At 53.8% G+C, this 15,244-nt stretch overlaps 1 protein-coding gene across 1 annotated transcript in view; it reads left to right on the forward strand.

Annotated features, from left to right (window-relative positions):
• The window catches only part of CTIF (cap binding complex dependent translation initiation factor), a 288,430-nt gene that overhangs the window by 56,119 nt on the left and 217,067 nt on the right, over positions 1-15,244 (forward strand). Inside the window, exon 2 of the mRNA XM_058557072.1 lies at positions 13,980-14,187. Within this exon, the coding sequence (XP_058413055.1) occupies positions 14,008-14,187 (180 nt within the window). The 5' untranslated portion in view covers positions 13,980-14,007. The remainder of the gene's footprint in view (positions 1-13,979; positions 14,188-15,244) is intronic.

Below are 15,244 nucleotides of genomic sequence, written 5' to 3' on the forward strand. Positions count from 1 at the left end.
TGCTGTGTTCGTGTAAAGAGGTTATCTGCTGCTACTGCACTCTAGTGGGTGAAATTAACCACAGGGATAATGGGAAATAGAGCCAAAGGACTGTGATGGACTAATAAGAATAGCCCTCCAGGATCTGCCACCAGACGGATTCTCTTTTCTCTCTGCAAGGCATCTGGCTGTGTCTGGCAATCCTCGCTGCAGCTGCCCCAAACCAACCCTGGGTAGAGAGAGCCCCTAGGTCATAGAGGCCCAATATGAGCAGCTCTACAGTCTGCCCGCAGGGAGCCCATGGTCCCTCCATCCATCTTCTGTGGAATCAATCTTACTTTGTGCCTGGCCCTGGAAGAATAATGGTGGGAGAGACAAAGTGATCTCTGTCTGCAAGAATGCACACTGTTGTGGGTTCCCAGCAGAAGTGATCTGGAGCTCAGATTTTCTGGCTGCCTGTTTCCCTAATTTCTTGACCTCAGCATGTCCCAGAGAGAAACACTTGGGGAAACCAACCGCAGGAGAACTACCACACCTGAGTCTTCAACATGGCCTTGGCCAACAGCTCTCCTCTCTGGCTCAGCCATCCATTGCCGGAGACCTCCATAATTGGGGCTCCGTGTTCCACGAGATAAAAGCTGTAGCTGACAAGTGTTTGTGGTCTGCAGGGCTTGGCTTTCCCACATTCTCTCTCCAGAAGAAGTCTTTGCAGCACATAGGACCTTCATCTATTTCATCCGGTCCCTTTCCTCTTCATCCCTCAGAGCTGCTGCCCGATCACAGCACAACCCAGTGGGAACATTCAGCGACTCATTGGCCACAAGGTAGTGGGACCCTGGGACATTGCTGGTACTAGGGAAACACCTGGGGCTGGAGTCAAGAGACCTAGGTTACAGTCCTTCACTGTCACTGGGCCACAGGCAAATGGTTCCAGGGTCCCCATCCGTAAAAGGGAGGTGGTGATGCATGCCCTGCCTTACTCACACACTGGGTTATTGAGAGGCGACTGGTGGGATGGTGCTGCCCTGGGCAGACCCCAGGAGCATGAGGCCTCCAGAGATAACTTCTGACCACCTGGGTACTTCATGTCTGATGGCAGCTCACTCTGTTACCCCGTGAAAGGCACAAAGCCTCAATGTGGAGCAGCTTCCAGGGCCCACTTCAGGGGTGACCCTGGGTACCACTGCTTATGGGGGATGTTGGGTGAAGGATGGGAACGTTGAGTGAATGGAGCTCTGGGCACCTCACTTCTGTTCAATCAGAGAAGCCATGTCTTGGAGCCACTCTGTCTGGGTTCAAATCCTGACTCAGCCTCTTACTACCCAAATGACCTTGGGCAACTCCTGTCTGCCTCAGTTTCCTAGTTTGTACAATGGAGATAAAAATGATGCCTACATTATAGGATTATCTTGAGGATTAAATTAACATATGACAAGCATTTAGCACAGGATTTGGCACACAGTAAATGCTCAATAATTGCTAGTTGTTATTATCTTTTATATATCAGAGGAGCCATTTGTAATTTCATTTGAAAAATAAGTGTGGTATTAGAAGAACATAGTTTGGAAACCAGCAGTCTGTGGGGAACGTGGTATTGATGGTTTGCTTCCCTGCTTCAGTGAAGGTCAAAAGACAGCTGTCCCCGAGCAGGAGTAACCCTCGTGGGGTCCTCCGAGCAAAAGCAAAGGCAGCCATGGGTGTGCGCCGCCTCTGGGCCTGGAGGCCACTCCAGGAATGAGGAGTCCAGCCTTCCGTTTTCTGTGGTTTTGTGCTCCTGGGCCTTGGCTGCTCAGTTCTTTATCTCCTTGTGGTTCACAGAGAATTCAAGGAGAGGTGTAATGGCCCTGGGCACTGGATCAAGTTCACAATTCCTGTGGTTGCTGTCCAGTGGGCCTCAGGTATTGTGTGTGGGACACGCAGGCCACTCGGTCAAAGAGGGGCTGCCCCCAGCCTGGCTGTATTAGCTGGTTCCACTGCTAATGTGCCACCGTCTCCGCCCATCAGCAGCCAGCAGCTGTCTGTCTGCTAATTCCAGGTGGACAGAGCATCAGTTACCCACTGACTATTTCCTCACTTCTGGGACTCCATCATCAAATACTCAGTGATTAGCTGAATGTCTGCGGTGGGCCCAGGTCTGGCTCCCAGGGGACAAAGGAAGGAGCAGACATGTCGTCAGCCTCTAAGAGCTCATGGTTTAGCTGGGTAAGGAGGCAGCCCCTCGGACCCCTTCAGGGCTGAGCTGGAGTGTGGTGGGGCTTTAAGGGGAGTAGTAGGATAGCCCTGTGCTTTTACCTGGGCCCTCCCTCGAGACAGCCAGGAGAGGCACCCCTTTCCCTGGACAAAGCTTGGGGGTGTGCTGCCTTCTGTGGCTGGCTATTTTCTTTGCTTCCGGTGTAGCCCAGTCCCTTCCGAGTGACACAATCCTCCTATAATAGCCCTGTGCCTTCTTCAACCAGGTTAGGGTTGAGTCCTGCTGGTCTCAAAACCTTTCTTTCTCCCTCTTTGCAATGACTTGGCATATTTCTGTTTGAACTGTCATATGTTGATTGCACATTGTAGCTCCCAGGGGACAGTCCTTGTTCTTGATTTCCAAGTTCATAGGGATACCCCTCATTTTAGTAGTCATAGACCACATGCAATTACTTTCTTGCAGGGGGTCTTGAACTCAGATGGCTGTGAGGGCCAGGCAGGTAATACGTGTGAGGGTGCAGAGCCATGTAACAGTGATGGTTGTGGGCAGTGGGGAGACATTAGGGAGTGTTGGGGTCTGTGGAGGACTGGAGATTGCATGCCCTTTCTGAAGAGGTCAGCACTGCTTAGAGTGGGGAGGTGGGCCGATGTTGCTAGATCGTCCAATTTTTCAAGAAAATCAGAAATGTGGATTTTTATATAAAAAAACTTTTGATTTATAAATGTTGGCTCAAATATTTTTAAAATACCAAACAGACCAAACAAAGCACACTGTGGTCCAGATGTGGCCCAAAGAGACATTTGCAACCTCTGCTTTGTGGTTATACTCCTGTGCGGGAAGGTTATCCAGGGTCATCCAAGGTGGAGGACAGAGGCCCGAGGCCTGGTGAGCAGCTGCTATGGGTGTTCTGAAGGGAGGGTCACTGTGAGCTGGGGTGGTCCGAGTGGTGTCCGGGAGGTGGGCTTGAGCTGTCCTTAAGGATGAGGAAAGGAGAGGGACATGGATGCTGTTCTCAGAGTGAGCCAGCTCTGCCGTCCCAGCTGCGGGACAGGCCTGCAGAGTCACAGTCCCCACCGAGGGCCAGGCTGTGTGGAACCTGCTCCCGGCTTCTGAGCCCCCCACCGGGCTCTCAAAAGCTCGTCAGGACTCTCACTGCTCCCACTCGGCTCTGGCTCAGGAAGCTTTCCAGGGGGGACCCTGGTTACCCCAACGGAGACACTGGAGAGACAGCGTCACCCGAGAAGAAAGGCCTGGGGTGCTGGGGCCACCGAGTTTGGAGGAGCTTTCTGGCCTTAATCTGAGGTGCTCTCACAGGTGCACTGCCAGGTTCAGAGCAGGACACTGTCTCCTTTCCCTGCTGTTTTGAGTTAGTTTTCACCCTTTGTCCATCAACCCAGAAGTTTTTGAAGGCCAATGGTGGGGCCCACCCTGTCTACCCACCAGGGCCCAAGCAGGAGAGAGAATAGGTCCCCATGAGACCATGCAGGTTAGCAGAGCTGAGGTCAACCCAGGAACTGGAGTACGAGAGGGCCAGACTGAGGCCCAAGCAGGGCACAGGCAGATCAGAGTGGGGAGACATTAGGGAGTAGTGGAGTCTGTGGAGAAATGGAGTTCAGAAACAGCAGTGACCAGTGATAGTCAGAGTGGCCAAGGAGGGCATCGTGGAGGAGGTGTGTCTGGAGCCGGGCCCTGAGGGAGAGGGTGCAGTTTGGAGAGGCAGAGGTGGGAAAGATTGCAGGAGACAGAGTGGGGCATAGCAGGGGGCAGTTGTGATGTCAAAAGACAATCACAACCAATAATTGAGTGCTTGCTGTGTACCTGGCTGTGTTGTACACTTTCTCCTATGTTCTCCTTAATCCTCACTACATTTTATGAGATGGTAGTTTCATCATCAGTCTACTTTAAAGATGAGGACACAGGCTGCCCAAGGTCACAGAGCTAGGAAGTGGTTTAGCCAGCACTGGAACCTAGAATCGGAACCCGTAACTCTTATGTTACTCTGTCTTAGGACTAGGCAGCAGTGAGGAAGCCACCTGACTCCAGCCAGGGATGTGGCTGGCTGGCCAGTGACCCTGAGGCCTGTGACAGCTTTGGTACGTTTGTCTCCTCTGCGGGGCTTCCCTTGTGACTTCCACACCCTCTGACACCTGTAGGGCACAGCATACAGCAGGCGCTTAGCACCCATTGGTTGGAATGAATTGCCTCAAGGAAGCTCTTGAGTGTGGTGGGAAGAGGTTGGAGCCCTGGTTCTGCGACCAAGTGACCTTGGTGGCTGGTAGGGAGGGGGAACTGGATGGGTCCACTCCCCGCACCCTTGGCTTTAACGTCCTAAGGGCTGGGAGGGGCTGGGGGAGAGCCCAGGCCCAGAGGCAGTGGGCAGTATTGCTGAGGAGGCCCACTCTCAGGGAGGAGTGTGTTGGGTGGGCGTGGGAGGGCTGGGGAGCCGTAGGCCAGCCTGCTGTCCTGGGTTTGGGGTGGTGAGAGGTATAGGATGGAGCAGGGCCTCAAGGACCATGCAGTCTTGTCAAGACAAGATAAAAACCCGTAAAAAATTCAAGAGCAGGACAGGAGTTGGGTAACAGCACAGGGGAGGATGAGGAGGTGTCAGGAGGCAGCCTGTGCTCTGAGCCATGGGATCAGGTTGGGGGTCAGTGCCAGGAGCCCAGTGGAGGCTCCTGTGGGCCTCAGGGGCCTGCCAGGCAGGGCAGACCTGGACAGCAGGAGTGTCCAGGGGTAAAGGAGGGGCTAGACCTCCCAGAACCCGCCCCAGGTGCCCTCCTCCTTCTGGCCTGTCAGTGTAGAGGCCTCCGCAGAGCCAGGGATGCTGCTGTTTCAGGTTCTTCCTCCGAGGGGAAGTCCCAGTCAGGAGACTGGAATCTAATGCCGTGCCGTTGGGTGGACTGCTAAGGGCGCCCTCGTCACACCAGCAGGGTGCGCTTCCTTCCTCTCTCCACGGCCTCCCTTCTCAGACCCCTCTCCGGGATGCGGCCACAGTGGCCACAGTGGATGTGCTGAGGAGACAAGGATTCTCAGCATCTCTCTTGCTTTCCTGGCCCTCAGTAACCTGTCCCCTCACCATAAAATCCTCAGTTACTCCTGGAGGCAACTCTCGAGGAGAGACCAGGGAGGCCTGAGCCCCATTTTTCTCTCTGTGGAGCTTTTGAAAGAACCATTGCTCCAGGGCCCTGCACAGGGTGGGGGCTCACTAGGGTGTGAAAATGATGCAACGATTTGGGGTTTGTCTGTTATTTCAGACTATCTGTCCTGCTTTTTGTTTGTTTGTTTTTTGTGAGGGAGATCAGCCCTGAGCTAACATCCGTGCTAATCCTCCTCTTTTTGCTGAGGAAGACCGGCCCTGAACTAACATCTGTTGCCAATCCTCCTCCTTTTTTTCCCTTTTTCTCCCCAAAGCCGCAGTAGATAGTTGTATGTCATAGTTGCACATGCTTCTAGTTGCTATATGTGGGACGCGACCTCAGCATGGCTGGACAAGCGGTGCATGGGTGCGCGCCCAGGATCCAAACCTGGGCCGCCAGTAGCAGAGCGCACGCACTTAACCGCTAAGCCACGGGGCCGGCCCCTATCTGTCCTGTTTTTACTGCCTGACATTAATGATTGTAACCCAGAACTGCACTTGGGCTCCAAAGACACTGGCAGTCACTGGGGGAGAGGGGAGGTGACACTCAGCTCAGCAGGGGGTCTCTGGGGATGGCAGACTGTTGAGGGGCTTGGAGTGTGGGGACCTGCGTTGCAGGCCTGGCCCTATCTGTAGGCATCTGAGTGGCTCCTAGCAAGTCGTTCCTCTTCTCTGGGCTCCAGTGTCATCCTCATCTGCACAGTGAAGGGGCCAGATTCTCTAAGGACTCTTGAGGTCCTGTGGCTTAGGTTTCAGGAGTCTCCCTAGTTTGTTCAGACCAGTTGGATGTGTCTGGGCCCACAGTTCAGCATTGCAGGACTCTAAGCAGGTGCTGTTTTATGCACCTGGCTGAGAGCCCGAGGTCCACAAATAAATAATAATTCAGCCCGTTGAGGTCCTGCCTGGCCCCAAGTGGGCCACAGGGGAATGCTGCCCCTCTTCCAGGGAGCCGACCCGCAGGCCAGAGGGTCGGGATGGAGAATTTAGAGAACAGAGTGGAATATGAACAGTGGATAGAAGGGATGTGAGAGGTTTTCTAGATCTTGGCTATTCAAAGTGAGGTCCTCTGACCAGCAGCAACAACATCAGCTGGAAGCTGGTTAGAAATGCAGAATCTCAGGCCCCACCTGCGGTGCACTGAGTTTGAATCTGCCTTTTAACAAGATCGCCTGTGATTCGCGCACACATTAAACTTTGGGGCGCGCCGTTCCTGACCACTTTGCTTAAATTCTTGAACATACCTCACAGAAAGAAAGCCATTTTCCACGGGTAGGGGCAACAAAAGTACCATGAAACAACAGTTACACTTACAATGTGTATCACTCACCAATATTTTCTATTTTGTTATATATTATTTAATGCTGAGACCATGAGTTTATTTTACACGAAGGTTATTTTAGAGCCCAGTAAATAGCTGAGACTTGCAGCTTGAAAAACACTGCACTAGCTAACACCCTGTCTGATGTTTGAGTGACAAAGGGTTACATTGGTGTGTGTGGGGGTGTGTCAGACATTTAGAGGACACCAGGTGTCCTGACTCCTGAGACAGTAAATGTTGCCCACTTCCGAGGTCATCTCCAGCTCCAAGTGTTCCTGAACTTTCCCACTTCCGGTGCTTGGGGACCTGAGGCTCCTATATGCAGAGGCATCCACCGAAGCCCCCTGCTATTCTCTGGCAAACACCAACGTGGCCCAGCGTCTGCAGACCAGCACCGACAGGAGTGACTGAGCATGAGGGCTGCAGTTGGGGGAAAGGCATTGTCTCCGGAGTCCTGTTTATGCAGGAGGTGGAGTGTGGGCTGGACTCGGAGGGCTGGGTTGGCAGCAGGATGTTGTGAACGGGGTTCCCATGGCTTCCTCAGGAAGAGCTGTGGGCATCCTCTGTCCCCAGCCAGCACGGCCTCTCTCCTCCCACACATCAGCAGGCGGCTTGGCCTGTGGCTGTGGCCTGGCCCTGCCCTGGGGACCGCCTGACAGCCGACAAAGGAGAAAGCCTTAGTTGCAGGCTCTGGGTGAAGGTGTCGGTTGCCAGCACTGTGTGGAAGTGGAAGGGGAGAAGGGATGGGGCTTGTGTATATCAAGGTCACCGGGAGCCAACTGCTGGAGAGGAGCCCGGGGAGGGGTCTGTGCTGCAGCAAGCAGCATGAAGTGGCCACGGGAGAGGTGGGATGAAGGCGAGTGGGTGCGATTCAACACGGGGTGAGCAGTGTGAGCCCTGCCCCCACCCACAGCTCAGATGTGCCCACCTCAGTCTTCAGAGTTGCTATCATGCCAGGACAGGGGGACGGACCAGGAGCCCATAGCAAGCCCCTACAGCACCGCACAGCTCCCCTGCAGGAGGCTGGGCCCCTTGCAGCAGCCAAAAGCCAAAAAAATGCATCAGGAAAGCAGAAATGGAGACCTTCCCGGGCTTCCTCTGTGAGGTCTGGGGGAGTTGCATGGTGAAGGGCGGAGGGGAGTCTGATGAAGTGTGAGCGTGTGGTGCTGCCCCCTTCTGGGCCTGGAATGATGGATTCCCAGAGCAGGGCTGATAGGCCATGGAGCAGAAGCGTCTCGTCTGGTTTGCAGGTCACCAAATTCGTTCTGGGGATTGGAGGAGGAGGTAATGCCTCTAATGCCTGGCTGTTCTTAAAGGGATTGGCTAAATTTACAGCTACTAATACCATTTGTCACTGGGTGGGCACAAAAGGATGCTGATCTGCTGGAATGGTTCCAGCTTCTGTCTCTGGGCCCTCGGGGCACTTGGTGATGTCAGCTCCCCTTTCCTCCAGACCTCTCGCCCCTGACCCCTGATGATAGCTCCAAGGCAGGCAGGGCCAGAGGGTGGGAGGGGAGACTCTCGACCCCAGGCAGAGAGCCCTATGGGGTCAGCAGAAGCCCCTTTGCTGAGTGTGCTAGGAAGCCACACGGCTCTGGGCAGAGGACACGGTGGAAGGTTCCCATGGATCTGGGTAGGTGGAATATGGAAGTGGAGAAAGGCACCTTTGCATCAAAGGACGTGAGTGTTTTTGTTTCTGGCCTTAAAAATAGTCAGCCAGGCTCATTGGGCTATAGTGACAAGCAGAGAATGTGATTGGCTGCAGCAGGGGGTGGGGGTGCCCTGGGCCCCTGGGGCTGATATGAGGCTCCTTAACCCACAGATGTTGCAACAGCAAGAGGAGAGCATGGGCCGCCCCTTTCACCAGACTGCTGTAGATGTGCCTAAGTCCTGCCTGGGAAGCGCAGGCCAAGGACCTCTCCATGCCTCCATGACCTTCTGTAGCCTGGGCTCCTCCGTGCCCCTCTTAAAGCTGTGCCCACCCAGGCCCACCCCTCCCCTCTGCGGGCTCAGAGCTGCCTGCCCTTTATTGCAAAGTGCGGCCTCAGCACTTTTCCCACTCCTGTGGCTCGCCTTTTTGTTCCTCCTCATCCATCACCTGGCAGGGAGTGGGAGCAGGGCTGGGAGAGGAGGGGAGAGGGTGGGACAGCTGCGGGGGCGCGTTCCTGGGATCCTCCTGCAGCCTCTGCTCTGCGCTCTGCATCCCGGAGATGTGGCTGCAGCCCGAAGTGTCTCTCCTCCTCTTCCACGCTCTCCTCTCCTTCTCCTCCTTCCTCTGGTCCCATCCCCCTGTCACTTTCTCTGATCATTAAAACAGAAGCTCCTCTTGCTGGCTCTCAGCTTAGCCAGCAGCCCACCTGTTTGGGGATTCGCCATCCTGATCTTGCTGTGAATAAGAAACTGAGCCAGCAGGAGACCCCAAACACAGGCAGGAAGGGAGTGGAACAAGCCCTGGAGGAAAGCACCCCTTTATTTCCCTGTGTCTCCACCAGCCTGAGAGTTTACTGTGCCTCCTCACTCTTTTCACCTTAAAAATGCGGCAGAACTTCTAGGTATGTACCCCAGAGAATCGAAAACAGGGACTCAAACAGGTATTTGTACTCTCATGTTCACTGCAGCATTATTCACAATAGCCAAGGGTGGAAACAACCCACATGTCCTTCCATGGAGGAATGGATAAACAAAATGTGGTACACACATACAATTATTGTTGTAATACAATGTATGATTCGGCCGTAAAAAAGAATGAAATTCTGAGATGTGCTACCACATGAATGAATCTTGAAAACACTACGCTAAGTGAAATAAGCAGTCACGAAAGGACACATATATGGTTCCACTGATATGAGGTAACCAGAATGGACAAACTGATGGAGACAGGAGGCAGAACAGGGGTTGCCAGGAGCTGAGGCGAGGACGAATGGGGCATTGTTTAATGGACACAGTTTCTGTTGAGATGATGAAAAAGTTCTGGAAATAGATAGCAATGATGCCTACACAACATTGGGAATGTACTTAATGCCGCTGAATTGCACTCTTAAAAATGGTTACGATGGTACGTTTTATGTTATGTATATTTTACCACAATAAAAAAAGGAGGCGTAAGTGCCTGACTGCACTTCCAGCCTGATAGCTGAGGAGGTGGACCATGAGGACAGCACTATTCCCCTCTCCCTCCTCCTCCCTCTTCTCTGGTAAAGAGAGAAAGCTCTGGGCTCTTCTGCTGAAGGTGGAGTTTCTCAGCTGCCTAGTTGGGACTCATTCTGGAACATACAAGTGAGTCCAAGTGACGTGTTAGCCTGGGTTCCCCTGGGAAAGCAGAGTTCCTGGAGTCATCCCAGTAGCAGGAGTCCTGGGGGGAGTGACACGGGCGGAGGGAGAGCCAGGCAAAGGGGTGTTATTGATCTGGTCACCGCTGTGGGCAGCTGGGGCTCAATCCACTGGAACCTGCTGAAGGGCAGTGTTGTCCGCACCTCAATTGTCACTTGAGGCCAGAGAGAGTGTTTGTCCTGGTCTGTTAGCTCCTCACACTTCCAGGGTGCAGGGACCAGGTGCCAGGTGGGTCCCTGCGGGGATCTGCTGGCGAGTGTCAGAGGAGCCTGGGGCAGAAGGCACTCGGGACAGGTGAGGTGAGGCACTGTCAGGCCACACCGCATCAATCTGATTGGGCAGGAATCACTGGAGAAGGAGGGGGCATGGTGAGGACACAGGAGGTGTCCAAAACAAGTGACCAGTGAAGAGAGTCCTTTTTTTCCCTCTGGGCACCAAAATTCTGCAGGGTGGAAATGGGTGGCAATGCCTGTTTTCTGTCCCTTTCCTCAGTGAGCTAGTGTGGGTTTGGGGTGATTACTGCCCCCAGGCTCCCTCTCAGGACTGTGATGTGGTCCCGTGAGAGGCCACTGGAGCCTGGGAGAGCCCAGCAGAGTGAGACCGAGCTGCTGCAGGCGGAGCTGGGCTCTCCATCCTCCTGGAAACACTCCTATCTAGTTCCCACAAAACCCAGTCCTCTGCTTGTACCTGTGAAGTGAGCCAGGAAGCCCCTGATAAGATCTTAAGTCTTCGAGGAATAATGGGCGCGGCATTAGGCACTGGTTTTCCCTGCAGGTGGCTCCTTTTCAGCCCTCTCTGGACTTCAACCTTATCATCCCATCTCTCTGAGGCCGGCCACCTGCCTAGGGCCCAGCCCTCTAGAGTGGGCAGCCCAGTTGGGAAGTAAGAGACACACACACAGCACTTGAGGAATTCACTGGGCATTGGAACGGCAGTGGGGACTGGAGAAGTGGGAGATGTCCTGAGGGCCTGAGCAGGCTGCCAGGAGGTGGGGTGAGGAGGCTGTGGGGTATAGGCGGACCTGGAGCTCTGCTGTGCAAACTTGGACAAGTTACTTAACCTCTCTGAACCTCAGTTTTCTCTTCTAAGTAGTATAATTGTACCGATTTCACAGTAGCTGTGAGTGGTAAGTGGGTGAAGGCATACCAAGTGCTGAGAAGAGTGCCTGGCGCACGACATGGGTCCAGTCCACATTCGCCGTTCCTGTTAGTAGAAGTCACAGTACTCATGTCCAAAGGCCAAAGGTGGGTGAATCCTTTGCCCACTAGATGCCATTAAACCAGGGGATTGGGCTAGGGGCTGGAAGGCCTGACAGGTGCTGTTGCAACATTCCATGAGTATAAGGACCTCAAGATTTGGTAGGTAGGGGGAAGGGGAAAGTGCCTCTGGGTGCGGGGCACAGCGTGAGCAGAGCACAGAGGCAGAAAGAGTGTCGCATGTTAGTTTTCTGTTGCCGCGTAACAAATTACTACAAACCTAGCAGCATAAAACAATACCCGTTTATTATCTCACAGTTCTGGAAGTCAGAAGTCTGCTCAGTATATCATGAGGCCAAAATCAAGGTGTTGGCAAGGCTGAGTTCTTGTCTGGGGCCTCCGGGGGACAAAATCTGCTCCCAAGCTCATTGATATTTGGCAGAATTTACTTCATTGCAATTGTAGGACTGAAGTGCCCTTTTCCTTGCCGGTCATTGACCAGGGATTGCTCTCAACTCCTAGAGGGAGTTGCACTCCTAGAGGGAGTGCAATCCTTGCACATGCCCCCCCTTCTTCAAGCCAGCAGCAGCACATGAGTATTTCTCATGCTTTGCATCTCTGTCCCCACCCCAGTCCCAGATTTAAGGGCCTCCTGTGATTGGATCAGGCCCTCCTGAATAGTCTCCCTGTCTTCAAGTCCACTGATTTGGAGTTTAGTTATATTTGCACATCCCCCTCCCAGGAGTACCTGGGTTAGTGTTCGATTGAATAACTGGGAGAAGGTGTACACCCAGGACCCTCTTAGGGTTCTGCTTACCACATGTGGTATGTGCCCACAGGAGCAGAGTAGCCAGGGGGCTGGAGGGGGGCACAGGCAGCCATTGCAGCAGGAGGGGTAAGGTGGGTATTGGTGGTAGGAGTGGTATAAGGCCGCTGTAGGCCTTGAAGGAGAGATGGAGGAAGGGGCATTGGACAACCCCACCCCCACCCCCAACTGTGGCCCTGTACCACTAGGCACGCTTATCCCCATCTGAGCCGACTCCCTGCAGACCCGCTGCCACCCCGGCCTTCACACCTGGGTGCCCTCACTCTGATGAGGACACCACACAGGCCTGAAACCTCGGACTCTTCCCTCTGGGATAGGTGGACACACCTACAAGCCCCAAGGCCACTGAGCTCAAGAGCCCAGAGCACACCGCCTACTGCATGGCACAGCTCCCCTGCAGCTGGCCTGTGGTCCAAGGGAGGCTGGGCCCTCTGCAGCAGCCAAAAGCCAAAAACCAAGTCAGGAAACCAGTTGAAGAAAGTGTGTGTCCACCCAGGGCGGTTCTTCCTCCCTTCGCCAACCCCAACCTCTGAAAAAAACAGTGAGGGTCAGGGGGAGTCAGCATTCCGGGTCTCAGCAGCATTTCTGGAACCCAGTGGGCCATTATTTGTCCTGTTCTGGATCCACTACAGTTAAAAGCTCAACAAACCCTTGATTACTGGCGAATACCTATGTTCCAAAAAAGTTCTCAGTAATCCAAGGTTTTGAAACTCAAATCTTCCTTTAAACATACTAGGACCTTGCTTTTATCATCCACGGTAACATTTTAGACACACACAGCCTTTTGTTGTCTTCGAGCTCTGTGCACACATTATTCAGTTCTCTGCTATCTAACCATGGTTTGGTAGAAGACCATTCTACGAGTTCTGATGTGAAACCACGTGCAGGCTCTGCTTTCTCCAGCTGAGTGGGCTGCACCCTGGAGAGCACAGACCTCCAGACAGTGAAGGGGACACCAGGCAAGCTTTAAAGCCCCTTCCCATTGGCCTAGAGCCTGTCAGGAGGAAGCAGAGGGTCCCTCGTGGGAAGGGACCTAGAGGTGAGAAAGGTTCCAGCTCTCCCCACTTCTGAGTGGGTCAGGTGGGAGATTTTGGGGACAGGAGTGGGCAGTGGAAGTGTCCCTGGAGGCCTGGGGCCCCTGCAGCAGCTGGGTCCACCCTGTCCATCAGGGAAGGACAGCACTTTTGTCACTGGACTTTAGCAGATTTCCCTGGAATGCTGGTCACATTATGTCAGGCCGTCCCAGAGAGAGGGCCCAAGGATTGACGAGGGAGTCCTGCTCCTGTGGAGGGTGGCCAGGCAGCGTCCATGACTAGGCCACGCCCTCCCAGACAACCCATCAGGCCTTTCAAGTTCTATCATTAAATCCAGTCACGTCGCTACAGACAGAGCATGGCGTGTGTCCCACCCAGGAGCCGCACCATGACAAGGCTGCAAAATTGTGTTCATCACTTACGGCCTACAGCCTTCACCTAACTTAGGGGACAGTCTGGTGTCCAAAGAGACTATGTCTCTTTAGAAGGAGGCATTTTCTTGGAGGGCCCAGGCCCCTTAGAGGGTTTGTGTCTGGGGGTCCCCCGTATATCCTAATGCTTGGGTCGGGGACAGCAAAGCCTGTGGTCTGTTTTCTTCTGCTTTGTGGTAGATTTTAACTCCAGTTTGGGAGGTGGGGCTTGGGTGGTAGGCTGGGTCTATCTTCTGCTTTTTCCCAGGTGGTAAGGTCTAGATATGGACTAACGTCCAACATCGCACAAGTTACTGTGTTGGCCAGTTAGGCAAGTGACCTGCCGTCCCTGGGCCTCAGTTTCCCTCCCCCCACAGGGGGAATGCAGCATATTCTTCACAGTAAAGGTGAGCCGGTACCCACCGACTTCTCAGGGCGGTTGGGAGACCCATGATGAGCGAGAGCATGCTTCCAGGAGCGGGGAGTATTTCTCAAGTGGGGGCATCGTCTCAGCCTCCTGTGGTGTCTCACAGAGCCCGTCTGTTCTCTGTCTCCACAGCCCCCACCCAGGCCCCTGAGCTGGAGGGATGGAGAACTCCTCGGCAGCATCAGCCTCCTCTGAGGCGGGGAGCAGCCGCTCCCAGGAGATTGAGGAGCTAGAGCGCTTCATCGACAGCTACGTGCTTGAGTACCAGGTGCAGGGGCTGCTGACTGACAAGACGGAGGGCGACGGGGAGAGTGAGAAGACGCAGTCCCACATCTCTCAGGTAAGCGCTGGCTCGGGGAGGGCCCTGGGCACGTACGGTGACCTTGGAGAACTCCAAGAGGAGTAATAGGGGGGCTCTCATTCTAGGCAGCATCTGGTCGCCTGCCCTAGATTGCCAAGGTGTGGATGGTCCCGCCCAGCAGAGCATGGAATCCAGGCAGGAAGCCCCTGGCTGTGCACTCTCAGCCACTCTGACCCACCTCTACTCCTTCCTAACCCATTGGGCTGCTGGGGCCCAGCCAGACTCGCAATTCATGTGACACACATTTATTGAGCACTTACTGTATGCTAGGCACTGTTCCCTGTCCTCGACAAGCTTATGTTCTAGAAGAGATCTGGTGATTGTAGTTTATCCAAAATGTATAAAATCAAAAGGCTGTAACTTGAATATTTTCTCTGACTTAAAATATAGGCAATTGTTAGCAGCCAAACTCTCAGACAGTCAGGGCTCTGTGGGCCAGAGCTAGTCAGGGGCAGGAGGCGTTCTGACCAGAGTCTCAGGTTGGTCCTGCCCCCTCCTGCATTAGTCTGTGTCAGCCCTGGGCTTGAGTAGGAGGTGGACTTAGCTGAAAGACCGTGGGCCAAGATTTGTAAGCCATGAGTTCTCCCGAGTAGAGTGTGAACCATTAAGGGCAGTGACCGTATCTCATGCCTCTTTGCCTAACTTGGTAAATTCTCAGTAGATATTTGCTCAAGAGTTGCTCCAGGTTTACTTCTAGCTGCCTGTGTGACCTTGGGCAAACTCTCAACCTCTCTGAGGCTTGGTTTTTTTATCCAGCAAATGGGGGTTATCCTGCTGCCTCAAGAATGTTAGAGGTTCAAAGTCAATAAGAGGCTCAGAAGCTATGGAGAAGCAGGGTGTTGCCTTCACAAGGAGACATGGGGTCTTCTGTTCAGAGTCTGGTCCCAGGTGTCCACCTCTTTTACTTGTTGCCCCACCTCAAGTCGGGACTCCTCTGACAAGTAGAGGGGAGCCACTTGGGTGCCCTGCTTTGGAGAAAAGCCAAATGCAACTGGCTGGCTCACTGTCTGGGTGGGCAGAAGATCCAGACCCTCCA

The sequence above is a fragment of the Diceros bicornis genome, chromosome 16 (genome assembly GCF_020826845.1).
Source record: "Diceros bicornis minor isolate mBicDic1 chromosome 16, mDicBic1.mat.cur, whole genome shotgun sequence".
NCBI classification, from domain to species: domain Eukaryota; kingdom Metazoa; phylum Chordata; class Mammalia; order Perissodactyla; family Rhinocerotidae; genus Diceros; species Diceros bicornis.